Genomic DNA, 26,719 nt, shown 5'->3' with positions numbered 1-26,719 from the left:
GTACTTGATGGCCAGAAGGGAGATGGTGGGACGAAGGGCCTGTTTCAACGTTGCATAAATCTAATATTGCCTTTATTGTAGCTTTTACTTTATTTGTTCACGAGTATTGCTGGGAAGGCCGGTGTTTATTGCACATCCCCAACTGTGCTTGAACTGAGTATTTGCTGGATCAGTTCAACAACGATGCTATGTGGCAGGGGATGCTATAGGCCAGGCTGGGTAACCACTGCAGATTTCACTGTCTGATGGGCAATACTGATTTTGATAACTGTTACAATGATTGCAGTAACCCAGTAGTTTCACAGGCACCTTCACTTATGCTGACTGTGGTTTCTAGTTGTTTTCAATGCCTTGAATTAAATGCCCAGCTGCTCTGTAACTGGGGCATTTACCCAGTAATTTAACCACTGCCGCACTCCAGCTTTGCTCAATTAATTAAAGTTATTTCTCATTGAATGCCTCATGGTTTTCACAGGAACAATTGATCATGACAAAGACCAGATGATTGGAGTGAAGGATAACTGAAATAGGGCTAGGATGTTTTGTGTTCAGTTGAGAGAGGGCAGAGCAGACCTGGGTTTAATCTCTCATCTAAAAGATGGCACCTTCAAAAGTCCAGGACTCCCTTTGTTCTGCACTGGAGTGTCGGCCTGGATGTTCATGCACAGGGCTCTAGAATGAGCCTTGAACCCACAACCTTCCCAAGCTAAGCTGTTCCCCATTGCAGCTCAGATGACACACAGGAGAACAGATAGGGGACAAGGCATTGGTGGATTAGGCTGAAGCCCATTTATTCGGTTCAATGGATAAGTGAACATTGATATTTAGCCATTAAATATCAGCCTTCTCTCTACATGTGAATGCCTGGACTGACCATTCCCATAAACTCTAAAAGGTGTACATAAAAAAAAATAGCAGGAGTAGCAACAAAACAAACTGCTGGAGGAACTCAGTGTGTGGGAGGAAAGGAATTGTTGACGTTTCGGGTCGAAACCCTGCATAGGTTTCCTTTCCTCCCACAGATGCTGCTTGACCTGCTAAGTTCCTCCAGTAGATTGTTCATTGATCCCGATTCCAGCATGTGCAATCTCTTGTCTCCAGAAGCAGGAATAGGCCATTTAGACCCTGAAATCTGCTCTACCATTCATGGTTGAGTTTTCACCTCAGTGCCACTTTCCTGCACTAACCCTCTATTCTCTTAATACCCAAATCTACTGATTTCTGCCTTGAATGTATTCAGTGACCAAGTCCTCCATAGCCCTCATAGATAAAGAATTCCACAGATTCTCTCCCCTCTGGGAGCGTAACTTCCTTCTCATCTCTGTCCTGAATGGCTGGCCTGTTGTTTTGAGATGGTGACACCCAGTTTTAATCCATGCCCATGTGAATTTGTAATGGTCAAAGTGGCAAGTTTAATTTTTGACTTTGAATGGTTCTAGCATTTAGCTGTAGGGCAGCTGCCTTCCACTGACCTGAGATAAAACACAGGTGTAAAGCTGGCTGTTCAGTTTTGTTGCCGTCACTCAACTTGCATGATTCATTTACTGTCCTCTCCTATAAATGCTTTGCATAGTGAGGTAAATACATCTGAAAATACTTTTAGGAAAAGCTAGGTATAAATCTGTAATGATGGCCAGAAAGAAGCATACTGTTGTCAAAACCCCTCTGGTCCACTCCTGCTCTTCATGTAAGGTTGAAACCTATCTGCCCTGTGACAAAGCATCCTAATTTAGAAAGGAACTGATTTTAATTTCACTTCTGTTACAAGTAATAGGCTTCAGGGTGAGAGACGAGAAGGCATCATATCATTTAAGTGCCAAATGTACACTGAGGTAAAAATTGTTTTAAAGGTAACATTTGTCAAAAATGCAATAATTCAAAGTCAAAGTCTAGTTCACTGTCATATGCATGAGTGCATGTATGCACAGGTGCAATGAAAAACTTACTTGCAGCAGCATCACAGGCACATAGCATCACATAAGTACATTCACAAGAGAAACATAAATTGCACACAATTTCTACAAGAAAGAACACAATTAGAACAAAACAATGAGTCCATTTTACTGCAAAGTGGTCATAGTGTTGCTATACTGTAGTGATTAGGGTTGTGCTAGTTGGTTCAAGAACAGAGTGGTTGAAAGGAAGCAACTGTTCTTGAACCTGGTGGTGTGGGACTTCAGGCTTCTGTACCTCCTGTCCAGTGGCAGCTGTGAGAAGATGGCATGGCCTGGATGGTGGGGATCTTTGATGATAGATGTTGCCTTTGATGCAGCACCTCATGTAGATACTACCAGTAGTGGGGAAGGATGTGCCCGTGATATATTGGGCTGAGTAATTTAAGTAAATAGCTGTGAAAACAGAGGGACATTTGAGAATCAGGGGAAGGTAATTTTAACAATGTGATTGATTGATGAAATATTACACACTACAAGAGAAAGAATGAGGATCAGGAGACAAGTCCAATCTGCTCTTTAATTGCTTTTGCCCGTATTACACTATTCCAGAGTCAAAGTTAACCTAAGAGAGCAGTATAAAATTTTCTTTACTCCATCTCAGGGGTAAACAGAGCGAGAGTCTGGCCTTTCCCAGGGTCCCTACCTTGGTGTGAGACCAGATGTGTTTGTGGAGCATTTGGGCAGTAGAGTAAATTTGGTTAACAGTTCTCTTTAATTGTTTCCCCAAAATACTGGACAAGGATTTTGAATAAATTATTAAATGAAGACAGAAACACACCCTGATATATTTGTTTTTAAATTAGTTAAACATTTTAAAGATTTTTTTATATTCCTAACATTTGCCAAAATGACTTTAGGCTGCAGAATACAGGTAAGTGGTGGGCCAATGACAGGTCAGACAATCTGGCCTGTTGTGGGGAACACAATATGTGCACAGCAAGCTCCCACAAACAACAGTGTGATCTTAACAGGATAATGCTTACTGATGTTGATCTGAAGGATTAATGGTGGCTCTGATGTTGGAGATAACGCTCCTGCTTTTGTTTGAAACTGTGCCCTGGGAGCAGGGACATGGCCTTGATTTAATAGGCTGCTGTTTCTTACAACACTGATTACACTTCAGAAGAAGTTCAAAGAGCTCTAAAATAAGATTTATTATCACTGACTTAAGTGACATGAAATTTGTTGTTTTGTGGCAGCAGTACAGTGCAAAGACATAAAGTTACTATAAATTACTAAAGAAATAAAGAGGTAGGGTTCCTGGACTGTTCAAAAATTTGATGCCATGGGGGAAGAAACTGTTTCTGAATCACTGAGTGTAGGTCTTCAAGCTCCTGTACCTCCTCCCTGATGGTAGTAATGAGAAGAGAGCATCTCGGATGGTAAGGGTCCTTAGTGATGGCTGCTGCCTTCTTGAGCAGGCCTCTTGAAGATGTCCTCGATGGTGGGGAGGGTTGTGCCTTTAGAGTTGGCTGAGTCTACAACCCTCTGCAGCCTCTTGCAGTCCAGTCAGAATGCTCTCCACCATACATGTAAATATTGACTGTAAAAGGCACTACAGAAATTTCTTTTAGAATCTGACCCAAAGGATTGCACTTTTGAGTGTTCAGCCCCTGTATGACTGCATTGAAATGTCAGACAAGCTATTAGTACTGCAGAGTCAAAAGAGCTATTCTCTGAGACAATATATATAGTTGTTTACAACACTGGCAAATGTACACCCACCTTTCAAGTGTTACCTCTTCATCAGAGGTACTGAAGGAACAGCTAAATGTAGCCAGCATTTTCAGTTTCTCTTCGATATTACTGACAGTCTGTGCTTATTAATTCTGCAAGCATCTTCATTAGAATACACTGTTCTTAATGTTCCAAACAGGGGAAGAAAGGTGAAGGTTCACCTGCTAGACGCTGAATCCTCATCGACAAGTACAACAGGAAGGAATGCTTCAACATGGGAAAATATCCTTGCTCGGTGTTGTATATTAACAGTCTTACCATTCATGCATTAACTAGCATTTACTCAGTCCCTCCAAAGAGAATGATGGCATTCAAATATGATCTTTACCAATCAGGCATATAGCCTGGTGCTCTTAATGCAGACTTGCCTAATTCAAATTATCTGTTAACCAGATTTTTTTTTAAAAAAAGAACTGTTTATTTAAATTTCTTAATTTGAGCCACAGGATGATGTGAGCAAAAAGTGATTTTGAATTAACAGTAGATTGTATAATGAAAGGAATGTGTTATTGCTTACACTAGTCCCGTAGTAATTCCAACCGTTTTAGAAACTTGATGTGAAGGTGCCAATGGTCTTACAACTCTTTCCACTCTCCTTTTCTGTGGATAAGGAATCTAATATTTTACAATGAATTTTATTGCATTTTAACACCATTACTGTAAAATATGACAATTGCTAAAGTTTTACTAAATATTAGCACTGTGCAAAAGTGAAATTTTGTCTGACAGTTGCTGTTCAATTCAATAAACTCCATTTTGAACACAAATGTCATTGGTTACTTGTACCCAAAGAAACAGCCCAGTAGTGTAATAAAGCTGTAGGTTTATTCTCCACACACTCTATGGTGCAATGCAGATAAGCAGCATTATGTGTTGCAAAGCTGTGAACACTAAGGGTATTATACTAACATGATTTGTGTGAAAATGTTATTGGTAAAAGCTATAACCTCAAACTAACACTGAATTCCATATCAATGGGCCAAGACCATTGCTATGCGAGTGCTCTTTTGAATTGCACTGTTCTTGTAACTAAAATAATATTTTATCACCTTTACATTTACCTTTTTGTGTTTCTTGTTATCCAAATGTAGCACATTAAATGGCAAATTTACAGAAAGCTTAAGGTGATTGTTTTCTCAGAGGTAAATGGCCTTCACATTGGCCACGAGGGTGAATTACCTCTGCACCTATGAGCCATATACATGCACCAAGAACTTAATACAGAAGAAATACAAGGGGATGATACACACTCACAGACCCTGACAGAACACTAGTACTCGTCTTCTGGCACCTGCCATTTTCAGTGCAGATGCAAGAGGTGTGTAGTTTACACCTGCCCCTCCCTCAGTAATGCTGCTGCTCTTTGATTAGACGTCTTTCTTTTGCCAGTTGTGACTTATTCTCCAGTGGATGACATGAAGCATGCCACCATCTGCTCCTTTCACATTCTCCAACTGGTAATGTCTAGAATGCACAGGCAGGTGGAAGTGGAGAGTTATTAACGTTGGGTTTCCAATCTATTGCCAGTTTATGTATGGTAACTTGCTTATAGAGAACACGTACTAGGAAAAGCTGAACGATCATGTGACCGAGTGATGTTTCTGAATGTATATGTAAAAAAATAATGCATCTAAACTATGTTTATCCATGTTAAAATAAAGTTACAGTTATAATTCAACTATAAAGATTGCTATTTTGTATGTTTGGTCAGAATATTCCAACTTAGTCTTATTATAAAATTTTCAGAGTCAACCCCTCCCATATTTGATTGTTAAGACTTTGTAGATTGAATGCCAGCCACCATCAGCTAGAGGGAAATCTGTACACCCTTGGGTATAGAGCAAGGAGAAAATGGAAGATTGAGGTCATTCGGCCCATCCTTTTACTGCTTGCCACAGTCAGCTCAAGCCCACATCCTCTCTCACACTGTGGCCTTGAAAGTGATAGGATACTGCCACATGCATCAACTACAAAATGAATGTGCATTACTTACCAAGACTTCTTCCAAAATCCCACTGCCCCTTCCAACTACATAGCCAAGGGTAGCAGGCAGCATCGCCACTTGCAAGTTCTCTCCAACTTGCATTATCAGGGACTTGGAAGTCCATCAATGTTCCTTCACTGGATACAAATCCTGGAACTCTGTCCAACTGCAATGCGGGACCACCTTTACCAAATAAACTATGGCAGATGAAGAATGGGCAGCATGGCGAGCAGAGATCCATTAATCCGGGTTCAATCCTGATCTTTGGCGCTGCCTGTGAGGAGTTTGCATGCTCTCCCCGTGACTAGTTTCCTCCTCCTTCCCAAAGATGTGCTGATTGGGAAGTTAGTTGCCACTGTAAATTGTCCATCTTCTGTTGGTGAGCAGGGTGGGGTTTGATGGGAATATGGGGAGAATAGGTTATAAGGAAAATTAATGTGGGTGTAGGACTTCTCTAAGGTAGCATAGACTGACGGGCTGAAATGGCCTTCCTCTAAGTCAGATGGAAATAAGGAAGGCAGCAACTCACTGCACTTCTTAAGGACAGTTAGGAATAGGCTGGCTTTGTCAGCACTGCACAGATCCTGAAAGCAAATAATTAACAACACTTTAGAAGCATAAAATAAAACAAGTGTCACAATTTCCTTGCATCTCCAAGGGTGAGGCAACGAGAAGAGATTAGAACAACAAGCTGTGCATTTCCTGGAATTTATGAGGATAGGGGGTTGGGGATTTTGAGGATTGATTGATGGGAACTGTAGAGAGAAACTTGTTGATATGGGATGGGGGGAGGGGGCAGGTCTATTCAAGTGGACATAGCCTTTCAGCTACAGCTTGGCCGTTTAGAAATGTCAGAAAATACTTTTCCAGGTGGTGGTGGACATATGGAACACTCACCCACACAAAGCAGATGTTAGCTCAATATATTACATTAAAATTGGAGACCTTCATTGACCAAGGCATGGAAACAGAAGGAACATGGCTGAATTTGAGATCTTTTTCAATGATGCATTCAGAACATTGAAACTGGTCCATATCATACAGAGTATGTATACACTGTCCACATTGTACAGTGTTACTCTTGATCATAGGGCACCAGTACTGAACTAGGTTGTCTTTAGTCTAGTGGGGAGAATAAAAAAATCATCTGGGTCTCCAACCTTCCAATCCCCAATTTGGAAGGCTTTCTGTTAGCTATAGGCTTAACCCTCCTCATTCAGCAATCATCCCCTAACGTTCCAAGACATTAACCATCCTCACTTACTGATTTGCTGCCCCGATCTCCCAATAGAGGACTCAAGTCACTACAACCTGACCCATATACCTGATCCCTGACCCCATCCCCAGAAACAGTGGTCTTGTAACTCCCGCTGCGATAGAGGTCTGGGCAAATGTGCATTCTGTTGCCACCAAGGCCTTGAACACGACTGAAGCTTGCAGCAGTGAAGAGTGCAACTGAAACAATGTGGCCTGCTGCATTGATCATTAGAATTTGGTAAAGGTGCTCCCACAGTGCAGTTGGATTCAGCAGAGAATTTTTAAGCCACTGTAACTTTCCAATGACTAACTAGATTGCTCACTTACTATCCACTTGAAATAATAAAAACCCCACAAACCTGATTATTAAAAACCAATAGTATTATTTGAAATATCTTGATTTAAATACATTACACATACTTACAAAAAAGAAAAATGTCCCTTGTCACAAATTATACAATCTATATACACATTGTTTAAACAAAAAAAATAAGCTCCATTGGAGACAGATGAAAAGCCAATCTTGTGATTATCTTTCGAGATGCTCTTAGTTATATTTACATGCAACCCGATATTACAAATGTCACAGGTATTTACAGTGATGTTCCAAAGTCAAATATAAATGTTGCACAAGGTTATTTTGGGGGGGGGGGGGGGGGGGGGGTGGGGGGTGGAGGTGGAATTAACATTTGTTATATAATACACTAAGAAAAATACATTAAAGAAGTGCTCATGTTACAACAGTGCAAACAAAAAGAATACATTAGGTGTAGAATGGAGACAGTATATATATATATATATATATATATATATATATATATATATATACATACACACACACACACACACACATTCATGTACAAGTCCCTTATCTGGAGACTAACTTTACCAAATGCACAAAATGTTGTGCTGTGGGTGTAAAGTGGGGAACATCTACAAAAATAATCTTTGGAATGCAAACAAAATTCACCCTTATACAATCAGCCATTTATTTTAATTCATGGAATAACTTTATGTTCTGAAGGCCAGTCACACTAGTGGCAAGTCACTACACTGCAGGCGAGTTAAAATGCTCGCAATAAGTAGCCAGGCAGATCGTAATTAGAGGTTCTCTAGTGATATGACAGCCTGGTGGTGGGAGAGCCCATGAAATGGTTAGCCGGTGGGAGATGTGCAGCCTGGCTCTCCACTGTGCAATACTCTGAATGAGCAATCGGGCCAATTTAATTCAGCGCTACTCCTGACACCTCCAATAAGGTTCCCTGAACAGTTGGAATGAAGATAGGAAATTCCTTTGCAATTAATCTTCAAAATGGTGCAGATGTTACATTATGCCGCATTTTCCTGAACTTGTAGATCATCCTCTCTTGCTTCAGAATTAGATTGAGCACTGCATGCTGGCTCGACAAATTCTGAGTTCCTCATTATTTTAGCCCTTTAGCTCAAGGTTAGTACCTTGCATTAACTCTTTAATGATACTTTGACTAACCTGGTGGCACTTTAACTTTTCCAATGACCCAGGCTGGTGTCTACCAAAGTCATAGTACCTGACCAAGATCAGGAAAAAATATTTCCACATACAGAATCTGTTGTTTTAGAGTATTGAAAACTCTATTTCTTGGACTCGAGTTGGGTTGGAGTGGAAATGGTATAAGTTAGCGGAATACATTTGCTATCCTACAGTGCCATTCATTAGAGGATTCTGGTACAACTTCAACGAGATCAAGACCACGACTGGCATCTTCTCCCTCTTGCTCCTGGCTGCTTCCAGTGTCCTGACCACTGCCTGTAGGAGCAAGAGAGAAATATTTCAAAGAATTGTTAGATTTTGCAACTGATGGAATGGAATGGGTAGGTGCCATGGGCACACTGAGTCAAGCAGAACACAAGCAGAATCAGTAAACTAAAAGGCCTCTAAAACCTGCTCCACCACTCACCATGGCTGCTCCTCTACCCCAACTTCTGGGGACTCTCCCCTGGCCCCTCTCTGTGAGTCTCCCTACTACATCACTCATTCTGATACACTGTCAGAGTGTTTAAGACCAGATTTGGTATTCAAATCAGTCACCTTACAAGAATGTCACTTCTGAGCAATTTATCTTATAATCTTTATATGGCTTTTCACTTTACTTGAGGTACTGTTGCAACATGATTGAGTTAGTATCCAAAGACCTGGACCATTGATCTAAAGACACAAGTTCAAATCCCATCCGGCCACTGTGAAATTTAAGAAACAAATAACGATATCAGTAATTGTGACAATGAAACTGTTGGGGTACAGTAAGAACTTCCGGTTCACTTCTAGGGAAGAAAATCTGCCTCCTTTGCACAGTCTAGCCTCTATATTACTCCAAACCCACCAATGTGGTTGGCACTCTGCAAGCAGGGATGGGCAATAAATGCCGATTTGGATAATGACACCAGATCCTCTGCAGGGATATGTCGAACTTCATCTCAAGCTGAATAAGCACTTATTAATACATAAAAGCACTTTAACAGATATGAATACGTGGTGTTGATATGTTTTTAGTTTTGTTTTAGAGATGTTTTTATAAACTATTTTAGATATTTATCACTGTTCTCTTTGTTGCACTGATATGAGCTGGTGAGAAACAGTATTTCTTTTTTTGTGTATGTAAATATTCAGAGAAATGACAATAATGCAAATCTTGAATCTTAGGGATAAGTAAAAAAAAATCCAACCATTCTTCCTACATAGGAAGAGCATGTACACCTTTTTATCCAATAATTCAATCACGATAAGTGGATCACTAACCAGGAAAGCCATGTGCCCTCTTCATATGTATCTTCATATTGCCTTTCTGTGTGAAGGAAATTCCACAGTATTCACATTTGTACGGTCTCTCACCGGTGTGTTTCTTCATATGAACTTGTAGTGCATTTTTTTGGTTGAAAGCTTTTTCACAAAGGTTGCACTGAAAAGGCCGCTCACCTGCAAAACAGTGCAAATATTTTCAGTCACAATGAGTGCACTGAAATTTTAGCCAGACTTTTAGCTTCTGGTGAAGTTAGAAGCTGACCATCTTTCCTTTGGAAATTAAACCATGTTGATGAGAAACAAAGTCTTCCATCTTTTCCAAATGGGAACTTAATTCATTATGTCAGGTAAAAACTTCCTCTCCTCAATCCATTTTTTTTTACTATTAATCTTACTCTGATTAGAGCACAATCTTTGTTGTTGATAATGTAATGGCTGCTATGCACCATTAAATAGTTCTTCAAAATGTATTATTGAAGCAAGAAGGATGGCCCATAAGGTAACAAATCCCCTAAATCAATAAGCTCTGACTGCAACTATTTCATCATGGGGAAGTATTAGGTAAAGTCTAGACACTTCTCACTGAAAGATGAACATTGCATTAAGCAAAAAGAAAACATTCAAAGGACAATCACTTCGTCACAAAAATGGTGCCTCAAATAAAGAACTCACTGGGAGCACCAATTAAAATTTAACTTTTAGTAAATGAATGCGCATCAGTGGTCAATGTGAATCTTGACCAATATATGCTATGAAGCCCACTAAAATTCAGGAATCAACAATATAGTTTTAAACACTACCAACTGTAGAACACACAGAAATATTGCTATATTGTTATAATTTGACAGCAGGGTTACAAGGGAAATGGGGAGGAAAAATAAATCTCAATTCGTCTGTGCTCTACTTAACCTAAGTAATTACTGTACCAAGCACAGGCCTTGAAATGAAGAATGGAGAGATTAGATGATATGCCTTTAAACAGACTAAAGAAACCAAAATAAAGCTGCAATTTATGCACACATGCATTTTCACTTTGCTTTAACAATTATGCTAAATTACAATATTGTTTTCAAATGATCAAATTTGTGATTTTTTACTTTTTATGTTATGTTAACCATCTCAATATTTACACAGTCAATGTCTAGACATGCAATTGTTCTCAATTCTACATCAAGTAGCAATTAAGATATGCACACTAAATTATGCACGTCCATCAGTTATTAAAATTCAAAGTAAAATAGTGAATTCATAAATAAATCATGTTGCTATACATCAGTTCAGCTTCCTTTTGCCCTCTCTGATCCTTAATTTATACTGTGTACTTAAAATCATTAACAGCTGCTGTTGGTTGCCTTTAAGATCAGCTTTAAGACCAACTTAATATAATTATGAATGAATCATATAGCACAGGAGGCAATTTGATCCACTATGCCCGTCTCTGAAAGTGCTACAAATTAGCCCCATTCCCCTGCTCTTTCCTTGCTACTTTGCAAATGCTTTCTATACAAGTTTACGTTTAATGCCCCTTTGAAAGTTGTTACTCAAATCTGCTTTCAGTGCCACTAGAGGATTTGGGATTGGCACTGCACTGTGAAGTGTGTTCAAGGTATGCCCACTTTGAAAAAGCTTTCCTCCTCCCTTGGGTCTATCCTTCAGTCCAGATGAAGGTTCTTGGGTCCATTCCCCTCCACATATGGTGCCTGACCTGCTGAGTTCCTCCAACATCTTGTTTGTTGCTTGGAATCAGCATAACCCACTAAATAATAAAGACCCTCTAATTTCCATCCAGGCTCTCTCTCTCCCTCCCACCCACCACCCACCCCCCACCCACCCCCCTCCTCCGTTACCTTAAATCTGCAAGTGGGAACAGACTTGTCCCAATCTTCTCCATCAAAACCACTCATAAATTTTGAACATTGCTAATAAATCTCTCTCAACTATTTTTAAAGAAATTAAATTTTTCAATATTGACTTTCCAAAATTTCCCATTACAGCAACATTGCACAAAGCCCCAGATGTTAAGCTGAATACCTGTGTGGATCCGATTGTGCCTCTCCAGTTGACTTGGCTTGGCAAAGGCCTTATCACATGATTCACATTTATATAATTTAGGCTTCTGACTGCTGGGTGAAGGTCCTGGCTGGTGTGTTTGAAGATGGTCCTTGGATTAAAAGAAAACAATTCCATCTTTCCACATCCAAACTCATGTAAATAAATTGAAACACAAAAGACTGCAGATGCTGGTATCTGGAGCAACAAACAATCTGCTGGAGGAACTTAGCTGATCGAGCAGCATCTGTGGTGGTGGTGGTAGTGGCGGGGGGGGGGGGGGGGTGGGGAGAGGAATTGTTGATGTTTCGGGCCCTGACGCAGGGTTGCAAAGCAAAACGTGGACAACTCCCCCCCCCCCCCCACATGCTGCTCAACCCACTGAGTTCCTCCAGGATGCTTTTTGTTACTTCACATTAATAAATACTACACTTCATGAACAAGTAATATATAATGTTATAATTTTATTTGCATGCCGGAGGTTTCTAATAAAACCATAGAACTCATTGGCAGCTCCTCATGAAAATATTTCTCCTCACCTCCTGTTAAATCCTGTGCTAATGATTTTAAATCTGTGACCTTTGGCCATTGATGCATTTGCCAAAGCAAGACATTTTTCTTTATGTCCTCTTATGAAAACCTATCATCTTGAAAACCTCTGCAAGGTTGCATTTCAATCTTCTGTCATAGTCAAAAGTCACGCAGCCTACCGCGGGCATGCCAACTATCAATTTTACCCAGCTACACTGATCCCATTTACCATCACTTGGACTATAGCCTTCTATGCCTTGGTGATTCAAGTGCTTGCTCAGATACTTCAACATTGTGAGTACCCACTTCCACTACTCATTCTAGCAGTGCATTCCACATTCCAAACACCTCTGGGTGAAAATATTCTTCCTCAGATCCCCTCTGAACCCAAAGTCCTCTAATCTTTGGCACGACCATTATGGGGAAAACTTTCCTACGACCATCCCAAATTATACAACCTCTCCTTGTAAATGAAGTTGCTCATCCTTGGTAATATTCCAATGAACCTCTTGTGTACAATTTGTGTGTAATTGTGGGCACCTCTAGAAGAAATATGCAGAATTTAGCTTAGGCCTGACCAGAGATTTATAAAGTTCAGTGGATGAGACTCTCACATCAACAAAATGCAAGCACAAAATTAATCTCACTAACAAGTAATGGTTTGGAAGCCTGCACACTTTTAGCAGCACTGCTTTGAATACAACCTGCAGAAAGTTCCAAAATTATTCGCTTCTGAATAAATGAAGCAATACACTAAAAATGCTGCCTCCACTTTTATCCCACATTGGGTTACATCTTGCACTCAATACCAGCTTAATGGAGAAGTACAGAAAAAAAAAAATCAGGATACTGTGCTGTTTATAGGGAGACAAAATGCTGAGTGAGGCATTATGTAGGCTGCAGACATGTATTTATCAGCCATTGGAAAGGAGCAGGGAAGAGGCAGAGTATTGAACTTGTGCAAGTACAAAACAGAATTTCATGGGCAAATGAAGGATGAACAATTATCAAACATCTGTTTGATGCCTGCTGGCTCTGCATGAGATGAACTTCCTCTCCCTAGAGAAACACAACGCACTGTGCAGGTTAGAGTGTGGTGACAAGGCTCCTGAGCTTGTATGATACCTGTAGGATATGACAACTGTGATGGGTGCACAGAACAAACAATATCATTTATCTGGGCAGCAATCCAAGACTTCACTACAGCCTCTTATCTACACTTATTCTCATGGAGTTTTACAGCACAGAAACAGGACCTTCAGCCCAACTTATCCATGCCAACCAAGTTGCCTGCCTGTGCCAGTCCCACTTGCTTGCGTTTGGCCCATTTCCCTCTAAACCTTTCGTATCACATCCCTGTCTCAGACATTAAAAGCTCCCATCCAGTTTAAAACTGAGATGTTGCTGGCCAAAGTTCGGTCGTTAACAGCAACCACAGGGTAATGGAGGGGTGTGCCACAATGGAGAAAGCAACAACACAGACGTAGTTACTTTGGTGCTTCAGACAGACTGTGATAAATGCCCAGGAGACAGGGAAGGGGCATTATCTAAGCTGAGAGGGTGATTTGCAGGTTTCCAATTTAACATGGTCACCAAATGGAAGTTACGATACTTAGATAGACAGTGCACCAGGGAAGCATAGTTCACCAGAAAACCAGTAAATCAGCAGCTCTATAATCCAGAAAACTCCGTAGTTGCTGGGTAGCTTGCTTCACGGAACTTTGCCCACACTTTGAGCAACATTACATTTCAACAACTCAAACAGCCCATCTAAAACTGCCCCCCTTTATCCGTAGAGTCATGTAGAGTCACACATCTTTTGTTCTCTGTGGCAAACCAAAGGGAGGGTGCCTTGAAATACCAAACAGGGTGGCACAGTGGTGCTTCACAGCTCCAGCAACCCAGGTTCAATCCTGAGCTCCGGTGCTGTGTGGAGTTTGCATGTTCTCCATGTCCACATGGGTTGGTAGGTTAATAAATTGCACCTAGTGTACAAATAATAGAATCTGTGAAGAGTTGATGGGAATGTTGGGGGGTATAAAATGGGTTAGTGTAGGATTCCTGTAAAATGGGTAAGTTAATGGACCACTGTAAATTACTTGTTGGGTGGGTGGTAGGAGAATTGGTGGGTGGGGGGGGGATTTCTTGGGCTTGTGAGAGAGAAGAGGTTACAGGGAGATAAGCAGGGGAATGGGATTGCTATGAGAGCCAGTATAGACTTGATGGGTTGAATGTTCTTCTTCTTTGAATACCAGGTATAACAGTTTAAGGAAATGAAGTTGATATTCTAGTGCTATTATTTTCTGGAAGCTCAACCAAAAGCTTGAAAGCATGGGGCAATGCCCAAACAAAGACAATAAAACAGGAGTAGCAAAATTAATAGTCATCAATCATTTCATCCAACTACCTTGAGATGTGCGGCTCGTTTGAAGGCTTTGTTGCAGATATTGCATATGTGGACTCTTTCCTCCCCATGGGCTTCTCGGCAATGTCGACGGAGCATGGAGCCGGAGGAGAAGCCTTGGCTACAACTGGGACAGTGATTTATCTGGCCTTCATCATCTGTCTGACTGTCCTCCGTAAGACTTATTGCTGTCTCAGTTACCTAAACCAAAAAGGTGCAAAAAATCTATTTTTGATGGTTAAGAACTGCAGTTATGACAAGGTTCACACCAAAGCACAAATAGCATACAATTTCCTCAGGTTTCTTTGCTTGCACAGTTATTGATAGCTCTAGTTATTTGTCACTGGGGAATATTCCCAAAGGCAATATCAGTGGGAACAGATGGGAGAATCTGGCCAGTCTTCCTTGGTCTAATGCTGAGGGTACAGAGGCAAACAGCAACAAGCTGCTACCTCCCTGAATGAGATCAGTAACTCGAACTCTGCATGCTAAACTCTGATGTTTAGTTGGTATTGGTTTATTATTGTCACATGTACTGAAATTTTTGCCATCCAGACAAATTATTCCATACAAAAGTACATTGAGGAGGTAAAAAGGAAAACAGAATGCAGAATATACTGTAGCAGTTATAAAGAAAGTGTAGTGCAGGTAGATAAATAAAGTGCAAGGGATCAAGAATTCATCTTTTGCATATGAGAGATCCACTGGAGCAGATAACAAAACCACGCTCTTATTGAAATCGTTCCTACCAGGATGTTGCCTGGACTTAGGGGGCCTGAGGTTGTGTAGACTAGGACTTTATTCGCTAGAACGTAGGAGATTGAGGGGTGACCTGCTAGAGGTATATAAGATCACAAGGGGCATAGACAGGGTGAAAGCACATAGTCTTTTTCCCAGGGAAAGGGTGCTAAAAACAAGGGGGCATAGGTTTAAGATCAGAGGCAAGAGATTTAAAAGGGACATCAGGGGCAGCTTCTTCACGCAAAGGGAGCATTTGGAATGAGCTGCCAGAAACAGTGGTTGAGGCAGCCACATTAACAGCATTTAAAAGCCATCTCGATAAGTACATGGATAAGAGAGGTTTAGAGGGCTATGGGCCAAACACAGGTAGATGGGACAACACAGTCAGCATGGACGAATTGGGCCAATTATGCTGGAAGACCTACGGTACATATAAAGAAAGAAGGAACTTGCAGTTTCACAACACTTCTCATTCTTCAGTAGAGGCACACATTATTTTACAATGATTCAAATCAAATGCAGTAGGTAGTCCCATAAACACAAAATCAGATATTCTGGTTCTGTATAAAGGCACTGGGAAAACGCACCCATTTCTACTTTCACCAGCACTACTAGACCATGTGTAATCACTTCAATCAGCAGATTGGGCCTTGGCTTATCCAAATGTGCATGAAACAAGCCCAGGAACATGTGAGCTTTCAAAAACTCATAGTAAATGTTACTTAAAGATCTCATCCACTGGATACAGGTTAGATGCTGGTTCAAACTATTACTTCACTGTTTTGTGGTCGATTCTCACAGTGGGACCACGTGTACATAAACATACAATGCTACCACTCCACTCTTGGGTGCAACTGAATTTCCTGGCCAATGTGGTTTATATTTGTGCTGAACATTTTATTGGCAGTTTTTTCTTAAACTTATTACTTTATTTTGACATGTCAGTGTAATAATCATTATTCTATCCCAATGATTACATATTTGCCATTTCTTTACAAAAAAAAAAGCTTTTACTTTAGGAAAAGAGCTTATGTCCATGATTATATTACTGTTGAACCCTACGATAACAGATGGAGAACTGCTCTATAAACACACAGTCCACTTCTCAACCTCTGATTCTCTACTTCAGTTGGCTATGATGCTCAGGCATTGAGTATATTCAAGGCTGAGATAAATATATTTTTTTGGATCCTAAGGGTATCAAAGGATTGGGCAGTAAAGTGGGCTTTAGATCAGCCATTATCCCACTGAATGATGCAGCAGGCTCAAGGGGCTGTTGAACCTACTCCTGCTCCAAACACTTATGTCCATGAAGCATCTTGATGGTCCTGTGCAGAGTCATCAACCTCCTCTCCTTCTGGAATGGACTATTTTTGCTGGATCTCCGTCCTTTCATCTGCATCCTCTTGGTTCCCCTGGACTGTAAATGATCGCCACTCTCTCATCCTTCCATTGCAATCTATTCCCTTTACCATCATTACCTTTGAAGTCTTTGGTTCAAAACTCACTCTCTACAGGAGCTTGAAAGCCTGGACAACCAGACTCAAGAACAGCTTCTTCCCCACTGCTTTCAGACTTCTGAACCAATCAACTCTTTCACATCTCCTTCCCAGTGGTGCTGCCACATTCATGACCTCTTAATTCCACCTCTCTTGGTTATTCCGTTATTGTCACTTTAGCATTTCTTTTTGCTGTACCTCAGATTGCACTATAATCTTTGCTGTATTTATTATTACCATGTGTACTGTTTACTCCATGAGCTTCACATGAGCAAAGAATTCCACTTGTACCCTGGTATACATGACAACAAACTAACCTGAATCTTATGTGACAAACTGTCTCAATCCATAGCTCAAACTATGATCTCGGGCTCGAGTAGTTTCAACCGAAGATACTTCCCACTGATGAGTCGACCCAAGACAGCACTGCCTTTTAAAACTGCAGAAACCCCACATCCTTGCCCAGTCCTCTGCTAAATTCTCAGTATTTAAGTTACACTTACGTTTACATCATTCATATACTTCAATTTCAACTAAACAGCTCAGCTTCTCTTTCCACCTCTGCTCCTAATGACCACTCTGCCCTAAGGCCTACTTTCTTAATGCCCGTTGCTATCTCACATTGCAATGTGCTCCCTGTTTAAAATGCTTGTGGGATATTAAAAGCTTAGCATTCCAAGCCATACTGCTCCTTATAGTAATTTATTTTACAATTAGATCCCAAGTTACTTTGGCAAGTAGCTGTGGAATAATTCATCCCAGCATAAAAGGACAAACAGCAGTGGAATGAAACATGCTAAAGCGCATTTTAATTCGATGAATGTGTTCAGTTATGTGAAAAAATTGAAGCAGCTAGAAATGCCTTTCCTGAAACAGTGAGGTTAACAGGAAATTTAATCAAAGGGTTCACATTTAAGAGCAGAAATAATTTCTATTGCTGGAAGGGTCAGTAACCAGAGGAAATAAATTTAAGGTAACTCACAAAAGAGTCAGAGGTAAGATGAGAAACATCTTCATGCAGCAAGTTATGATCTGAGTGCTCTGCCTGAAAGAGTGATAGAGGCTGATTCAATTGCAACTTGTGAAAAGGCATTGAACACACTCAAAAAAGAAAAACTGGCAGGGCTACCAGGGACGGGTAGAAGAGGGGAGTGTTCCTAACTGGTAGTTTTGTCCAGCAGCCAGTACGGACCTGCTGGGGATGATCTTATGCTGTGCTGTACAATTCTGTCACTGTTCTGTACCTGGTATGAGGCAGCCTCCTCTTGCGTACTAGTTGAGTCCTGGGGAGCTTGACTCACAAGTATAACCTGTGGATGCGTTGATCCTGTTTGACCTGGCAAAGCTGAATCAGGAACCACTGTTGGAAATTGCTGCCCCTGTTTTTCCAAGAGGAAAAGGAGGCTACATTAACAGACCTTATTGCAACAATTACAATGAAATATAAATACTTTCCTTGACTCTTCACAATTACATTGCAGAAAACATTTCAGTCAATTTGGCTTAGGTGTTTCTCCACAATTTAAAAATGCAACTTTAATATTTTATTGTTAATAACTTCCCAGTGGGCAGGTGACATTCATAAAATAGCAAAATTAAAGAATTATAAATGAAATACTTAAAATATAGTTCACTGCTGTTCTAAAATATGCATAGCAAATATCCATCTCGGCAGGACAACTGCCGTCACTTAATCTCTAATATTTTTGTAAATCACTACTTTGTCCTCAATGTTCTAAAAAAGCCACAACTCAATTTTAAAATTCTCAATCTCGTGTCAAGTTCTTCCACCACCTTAACCCTCCCAATCTCTGTAACTTCCTCCAGATCTAAACAGTCCAAGATCTTAGCCCTCCTCCAATTTTAACATTTTAGGTATCCCTGATACTTGAGCTGCCCTAGTCTCAAGCTTCATATGCCCTTATGACATTGGAGGGGGCTATTTGGCCCATTGAGTATATACTGGCTCGCATCCCATCAATCCCATTCCTCCCATGTAGCTTATCTGCATTGCTCTTGGCCCTTCAGTTTTAGGGCACATATGGTGAATATCGGAAACATCAATGAAAACTGCAAAATGCTGGAAACGATTAGCAGGTCAGGTTGCCTGCGTGGAGACTGAAACCATAAACATTTCAGATCAATGATATTTCACTGACTATATGAACCTTTGCCAAGAAGTTCACCAAAGGCTGTTGCTACATGTTGATATTCCTAGTATGGGATTCATAGGACAAGTATACACGCCCCAAAAACCTGTCATAAATGCCAATGTATCCAAAAGGCAGTCCCCCAAATGTTAATGGAAAACATTAATAGATTGTATAGTTGTGATTGATTTAATTTATAGAGATCTCCTTTTGGTTCAGCCTTACCTGAGCAGCTATGTTGAGTGTGACTGTGTCTAAACCACCAGACAACATGCTCTGGGTGTCGGTTAGCGTAAGAGTAACATTGCCTTCCCTGCCCACATTAGCAGAAGACATAACAAGGTTCTGAGTAGGAACAGTGGCTTGAGAGAGGGATGTGGCGAGTGCAGAGGGGGTCAAACTGCTTGCAGTTGAACTGAGTCCTGTGAAAGATGCAAAACCAAACACTGAATCAGTTTCAGTATCTGTTAAGCAAAACAAAGTGATACAACTTCATTCATTTTCTTGTGCACTTTGTCAAAACATTTCCCTTCAAAGATTTAAGAGACACAATGTCAGGCAAAAAATATCGAACAGATGAAAAACACTATGATGCTGGAGGAACTCAGCAGGCCAGACTCGGGTCCTGACCCGAAACGTTGACCGCCTGCTTTTCTCCACGGATGCTGCCTGGCCTGCTTGAGTTCCTCCAGCATTATAGTGTTCTTCATCTAGATTCCAGCATCTGCAGTCCTTTGTTTCTCTAATATCCAACAGATTGTTGCTGCTCACAGTTTGTTCCAACCAGATTCCTTGGAGGATCTGCACCTACAATCAGCCCATAAGGTGGCAGCAGTTTTTGATAAGTGGCCTTAACACTTGGCCTTTCCTTGTTAACTTGTAAATGTAATCTATCTTTGGATTAAAGCATTAAATTTTTCTTGGTTTGGCACAGCTGTGTAAGATGAACCAGCAGATCCTAGACAGATCTTCTGTGATAGTTCCATCAGAAGACAAATGTCCAGTATTACTCATCGCTCTGTGATTAACAAAATTAAAAAAAGTCCCCTTTGGCAGCAGAACATTATGTTTGCAGCAATTAAATCTGCTCATGTTTACAAAGTATAAAGCAAAGGTTTTAAAGGACTGAAACTCTACCCGAGACACAAGTTAAATATATATCCATTTAACTATTAAATGGATATTTAATATATCCAACATACATTCACAGATTGCTTAAACACCCTAGCCTCTTCCCTGTCCACTCATTATCTCACCTGGTAAGCTGGCACTAGTTGTGTTAAGAGTGGCACCCTGACTAAGAAGCTGGTCATTGCCGATGGTCAATGTAGCAGCATTAGGTTGGTTGTTTAGTGATGCTCCTAATCGGATACCTCCATTTATTTCACCATTACCAGTATTGCTATGCTGCTGGATGATATCTTGACCTAAGGGGTACAAAAGAAGAACATGGGTTGAAACTGTGAAAACTCTTGCTAAGAAGTTCAAAGAAATATGGCAGCTGCTTTTTATGATTCCCTAAACTTACATAAGCCACAGTTATCTCCTCTATCCACTTAAAGCAGTGTCAGTGAAAAGAAGACAGCCCTAAACTTTATAAATGCTTTAAAAGCCTGTTATCAAAGGTACTCATTTCATTTTAGGCTGTTGCAACATTTTCTGCAGGCTTAAATGAATCACAAACTGATTGCAATTAATACCTTTGTTACAACACATTGAAAACATTTGTTTCAAGGATGAGGAAACTTAGTTTTCACATCATAAGTATGGAACAACTTTGAAATCCTTATTTTCAATGACTGATGTAATCATAATTGATTTATTTGATTTATTCCATCTGTCAAAGTATTAAACATAGAACATAACAACCACAGTACAGGCCCTTCGACCCATAATGTTGTGCCGACATTTTATCCTGCTCCAATATCTATCTAACCCTTCCCTCCCACATAGCCCCCCATTTCTCTCTCATTCGTGTGTCTATCTAAGAGTCTCTTAAATGTCCCTAATGTATCTGCCCCCACAACCTCTGCCGGCAGTGCATTCGACGCACTCACCACTCTCTGTGTAAAAAACCTATCCCTGCCATCCCCCTTATATCTTCCTCCAATCACCTTAAAATTATATCCCCTCGTGTTAGCCATTGTCACCCTGGGAAAAAGTCTCTGACTGTCCACTCGATCTATGCCTCTTATCGTCTTGTACACCTCTATCAAGTCACCTCTCATCCTCCTCCTCTCCAAAGAGAAAAGCCCTAGCTCACTCAACCTATCCTCATTAGACATGCTCTCCAATCCAGGCAGCATCCTGGTAAATCTCCTCTGCACCCTCTCTAAAGCCTCCACGTCCTTCCTATAACGAGGCGACCAGAACTGAACAATACTCCAAATGTGATCTGACCAGAGTTCTATAGAGCTGCAACATCACCTCACGGCTCTTGAACTCATACCCCAACCAATGAAGGCCAACACTCCATATGCCTTCTTAACAACCCTATTGACCTGCGCAGCAACCTTGAGGGATCTATGGATGTGGACCCCAAGATCCCTCTGATCCTCCACACTGCTAAGAGTCCTGCCATTAACCTTGTATTCTGCCTTCAGATTTGATCTCCTGAAGCGTATCACTTCACACTTATCTGGGTTGAGCTCTATCTGCCACTTCTCAGCCCAGGTCTGCAGTCTATCAATATCCTGTTGTAATCTACAGCAACCTTCTACACTATCCACAACACCACCAACTTTGTATCATCAGCAAACTTACTAACCCACCCTTCCACATCTTTATCTAAGTCATTTATAAAAAGCACAAAGAGCAGGGTCCCAGAGCAGATACCCGCGGACACCATTGGTCACCTGCATACGTTTTTAAAAGCATTAAAGGCATATGTTGAAGCTTCATTAAAATGCACATAATTATTCACATGTATTCTTTCCTCTAGAATTATACATTAATGCTTTAGGCATATATTCCTAATATCATAAAAGCATATCGATCTACAGCACCAGTGAGCCATGAGCTCTACATTTAAACTCCACACAAGTCTGCTCAAACAACTGTTCACTGAACTTAATCAGCATTACCATCTCCTACGCTTATATTGATGAACCATTTAAAACAGTTTCACGGACAGTCCCAAAATATCAATTGCAGATTCCAAAATTTATTCAGACCACATGGTTTACATATTCATTAATTTTAATAGCTCCTTCTGTCGTAGATGAAAATGCATTATTTGTGGCTGTTGCCTTTTGTACCAGACATTGATTAATAAAAACAGATCTCAATATTATACCTTTATACTCATGGATTAAAGTAAAAATGGCACTTCCACTGAATGTTTCTCTCAGAGGTGGAAGGTTGTACAACTTGCACACGCTTTTACTTTAGAAATAGGTATACCTACACCATTATAGTGTACATTTGAATCAAATATTCCCCATTAGCATTAATTATTAACTACATATCAGACTCAAGATAACTTATTACAGTTTCCAGAAGTTCTGTTATCTATACAGTTTTCTTTCTCGAGTTAACAAAGCAAAAAGATGTTACCATAATCAGTTAAAAATCAAATTAAAAAGGTTATCCTTCTTTTTATTAAATAGATATGTAATTAACTTAATAATAAGGCAAAAGACTACCTTTGAAACAGGAACAACTCTTTCTGTATAACTCCTCTTTTACTGAGTCAGCAGTTGATGTGGGCAACTTGCCACTGACTCCACAAGGGTGGTGCAGCTAGTAGAGCTTGCTACCTTATGGCTCCAGCAACCCAGTTTCAATCCTGACCTCTGGCACTGTCTGTATGGAGTCTGCATGTTCTCCCTATGACTGCATGGGTTCCCTCCGGATGGTCTGGTTTTCTCCCACATCCCAAAGATGTGCAGGTTGGTAGGTTAATTGGCTACTGCAAATTGTCCCTAGTGTGGAGATGAGTGGTAGAATCTGGGGGAATTGATGGCGGAATGTGAAGGAAATAAAATGGGTTAGGGTAGGGATAGTGTAAAAATGTGTGCTTGATGGTTGGTGTGGACTCGACAGGCTGAAGGGTATGTTTCTGTGCTGTATTTCTCTATGACTAATTCACACCTATTTGTCTATGTGAATTCTAGGTACTTAAACATTAACTTGTATTCACAGGTGATTTACATAAAAACTAAAATACAGAAAGCCATTTGGACCAACTGGATTGTCCTGATGAATACACCTCAGATCATCTCCTCATCAGATCCCAGAAGTAAATCCTTCTCTTGCTTTCTCTGCATTTCTCACCTGGTCTCTCCTTAAACATACCCGTTATTTGGTTCAATATCCTCCCGAGTACCGAGTTACACATCTGGGAAAGGATATTTGAGGAATGACCTTTTAGTTTATTAGCAACTATCTTGTATACTGCTGGAGTGGCGTATACTCCTGGGATCGGGGGTGGCCGGGAGGGGGTATGAAGGAGGGCGGGCGGGCAGGCAGGAGAGCACGAGATGTTGTACACGATAAATGACCACTGAATTAATGTGGGTATATAGTGCAACACTAACGCAAAACCCATCCATTTAAGCTTTGTTACATATCCCTTCAAAGCTGATACAAACCTGATATTGTGAGTGTTATCTCCTGTGGTGCTCCTGTTGGATTGGGACATGTGACATTGGTAGCCTGTGCCAGGACCTGGCTGAGATTGGAGTTATTAATAGTCAGTGCCATTTCGTGTTTACCGGTGGAACTTGGAGCAAGACCAGGGGATGTCAAAGACTGTGAGACATCCTGTGCTCCTAAGAGATGAACAGGGAAAAAAAATCTCAGTGTACAGTTTTGGACAATGATTAGGACCAAATATTCTTATAAAAATTAAACTTTCATTACATTTTAGAAGTCTAAAAGTCAAGAGGACAAGATATACACGTTACCCTGAAAGGTGGGTTTCCTTAGTCAAAGTGAACAGGTTACATATTCAGATAATATTTATGATTTGCTTAACCTCTCTACATTGCAATAGGGAACTTAGTCTCAAGGAAGTTCCCAGTGGCTCTAGATCCAAACACAAGGCAAATATTTTCGTCATTAACATCAAAGACATAATATATTTAATGATCTCAGAATTCGCAAAACTCTTCAAACAGAAAGAATTAACTTTATAAGGTTGTTAACAACCGCAGCAGATAATTAGCAAAGGAGTTACTCAACAAGATGAATAATCAGTTAATCTGTTTTACAGTTGATTAAAGGGTTAATATCAAGTAGGTTAGGACATTGATAGAGCTAGAAATCCCATATTTCCACTCCCCCGAGTTTAGTTTAACGTCCTGTCCAAAATTCAGGAAGCATCACCAAATGCTGGATGTGCTCAAGCCTCTTGTGGAATCAAAATTAATCTTCAGACAAGAGACGAGACAGATCGATAAAAATCTGCATGGCCAACAAGAGGCTTTGCTACTAGGTACACATACTGGGATCTTGAGCACACAAACATATTGATTTCAACAGGTGGACAATGCTGGGGTGGCTATAGTGGGGCGTTGTCAAGGGGGAAGAATGTGCACTTCTGGCAGGTTGGGTTGCTAGTCATTTTTTTAATATTTCAAAAATTAAATTTATTCATAATAAGAAAAATATACGAAAGAAGAAACAGTGCAAAACATTTACATTCATGGTCATTACATTCAGCGGTGTTAACTTATTTTTTAAAACCATAGCACCACTGCCACTTATGTGACCCCCTGGGATGATACACCCTTTCATTGCTTAGCAGCTTCCCCACCTAACTCAGCCCCTCCATATATGGTAGTGGAAGGAGCCTCGACTGTGGTCCTTCCCTACAGAGCCTCTGCATTGGCTGCACCAAGCTTCAGTGCATCTTATAGACACCTCACTGTGCTGGAAGATCAACAAGTTTTGGGGTTCCTAGTCAGGTGAATCACTGTGGAAAAATCAGTCTTGGGACCTGAACCTGACCTGGGAGAGCACTGTTGTTAAAGAAAAGTAATGAAACACTCTTTCCATTCATATATGGGTAAGCACAAACAACCAGGGCTAATGTCCAACAACATCTCACTTTTACAATTTCAATCCAACTCAGATCACCCAGCTACAGGGCTCTTTATGAACTTAAGCCCAAATGTAGCAAAGGTATTGGAGTTCTTATGAGCAATACAAACAGAACTGCTGTACAATGATACATACTTAACAATTAAGGTTCACTTTATTCTCTCAGGACTAATACCTATTTTCTTGAAGGTCAAAACACTATACCCAAACACCCACCGCAGGAGGAAAATCATCACTAAAGACACTATGGTCGACAGAATGTGGACATACAAACAATTTCATTGGAACAAAAGGAGGCCATTAAACCTCGAGCCTTTTCTGCTGTTCTGTTAGATCATGGTCAATCTGTAGCTCTCTACAAATCACAATATTAAGTTCAGCACAAGTGCTTTGAATGCATGTTGAGCAGACACGAGGGAAGTGTGATGGGAGTGTCCAATTGCAGTTATCTAATCATTGATAATCACACTGCTCCTGTTGTACATGAAAGCACTAAAATCTCATTTTTATATATTACTATTTCTTAATGTACTTCAAATTATCTGCCACACACTACGCATATTTCTTATGCACTCCCAAGAAATTATTTTTAACATTGATCTTAATCTGGAACACATTAACTTAAAAATAATTTCTAATTTTCTAAAAGTTTAGGTATCTGGTCATAAAAGAGTCACATCCCTCACTTGCAACGTGTCCTGTGATCTTGCTTCTAACTAAAAAGAGTCATGGATGCACAGATAAGTGATATGTGTAATGCATGTGCACCTATAGTTTGATCCTATTAAGTATGAAACTGTTTCTCTGTAGTCCAAAGTACACATCACAGAGAATGCAATGAAAAATACACCAATATGCCAAATTGAAACAGAGCTCTCTAAAAAAAAGATGCTAACTTTTAAGAGCAGAATAGGAGAAGCTGAATGCAGATATGCTAAAGAGTTTATTAGGTAACTGACTAGGACTAATCAAGATGAAAATTGGGAATGGTGACAACACAACATTAAAAACCATGCAAATATGGCTTTTACCGGCTCCTTTTAATGCACTTATAAACAAGCCTGTATTATCTTATTGAACATGACCTTGAGCCTGCTCCACTATTCAGTAAGATGATCTACTCTTGGCTTCAGCTTCACCTTCTTGCTGGTTCTCCTCCTCTTCGCTCTCACAGAATGGAGGACTTGCCCAGCCTGACCTACTGGGCTTATCCTCCTCTTCTGCATTTCACAACTCCCACGTTCTTTTGTCTAAGTTCTCACCCTCTAACTGCTCCCATTCACTTATTGATTATATAACCTTGTTTACAGCTTATCCCCATGGTCACCCATTTTTACCTCATGAGACATCTCCTCCCCACCCTCCTTGCAGATTAACAAGCTTCTTTTGTCTTCTTCCAAATTCTGAAGAAGGATCTCCCACCTGAAAGGTTCACTCTATTTCTCTTACTCCAGATGCGGCCTGACCTGCTGAATATTTCCAGATGTCCAGCATCTGCAATTTTTTTTTGATTTTCAGTAACCCAAAACATTAACTATGTTCCTCTCTCCAGATGCTGCCTGTCCTATTGGGTATTTCTAACACGTTT

General features: G+C 40.4%; 2 protein-coding genes across 3 annotated transcripts in view; one reads left to right on the top strand and one right to left on the bottom strand.

The window, feature by feature from the left end:
- The window catches only part of LOC127574147 (myelin basic protein-like), a 156,148-nt gene extending 150,778 nt beyond the window's left edge, over positions 1-5,370 (top strand). For both annotated transcript variants that reach the window (XM_052022897.1, XM_052022896.1), the window contains one exon: positions 3,832-5,370. In XM_052022897.1, coding sequence (XP_051878857.1) covers positions 3,832-3,867 — 36 coding nt within the window. In that variant the 3' untranslated portion in view covers positions 3,868-5,370. The remainder of the gene's footprint in view (positions 1-3,831) is intronic.
- A 2,015-nt stretch (positions 5,371-7,385) lies between these two features.
- The window catches only part of LOC127574224 (zinc finger protein 236-like), a 97,672-nt gene continuing 78,338 nt past the window's right edge, over positions 7,386-26,719 (bottom strand). Inside the window, exons 25-32 of the mRNA XM_052023043.1 lie at positions 23,679-23,858; positions 20,343-20,513; positions 19,312-19,508; positions 18,181-18,315; positions 14,700-14,897; positions 11,744-11,873; positions 9,710-9,886; positions 7,386-8,719 (exon numbers count right to left, since the gene is read on the bottom strand). Coding sequence (XP_051879003.1) covers positions 8,589-8,719; positions 9,710-9,886; positions 11,744-11,873; positions 14,700-14,897; positions 18,181-18,315; positions 19,312-19,508; positions 20,343-20,513; positions 23,679-23,858 — 1,319 coding nt within the window. The 3' untranslated portion in view covers positions 7,386-8,588. The remainder of the gene's footprint in view (positions 8,720-9,709; positions 9,887-11,743; positions 11,874-14,699; positions 14,898-18,180; positions 18,316-19,311; positions 19,509-20,342; positions 20,514-23,678; positions 23,859-26,719) is intronic.

Source organism: Pristis pectinata, chromosome 9 (assembly GCF_009764475.1).
Source record: "Pristis pectinata isolate sPriPec2 chromosome 9, sPriPec2.1.pri, whole genome shotgun sequence".
NCBI classification, from domain to species: Eukaryota; Metazoa; Chordata; class Chondrichthyes; order Rhinopristiformes; family Pristidae; genus Pristis; species Pristis pectinata.
The sequence above is the reverse complement of the archived record's forward strand: the minus strand, read 5'-3'. Positions and strand labels throughout refer to the sequence as shown.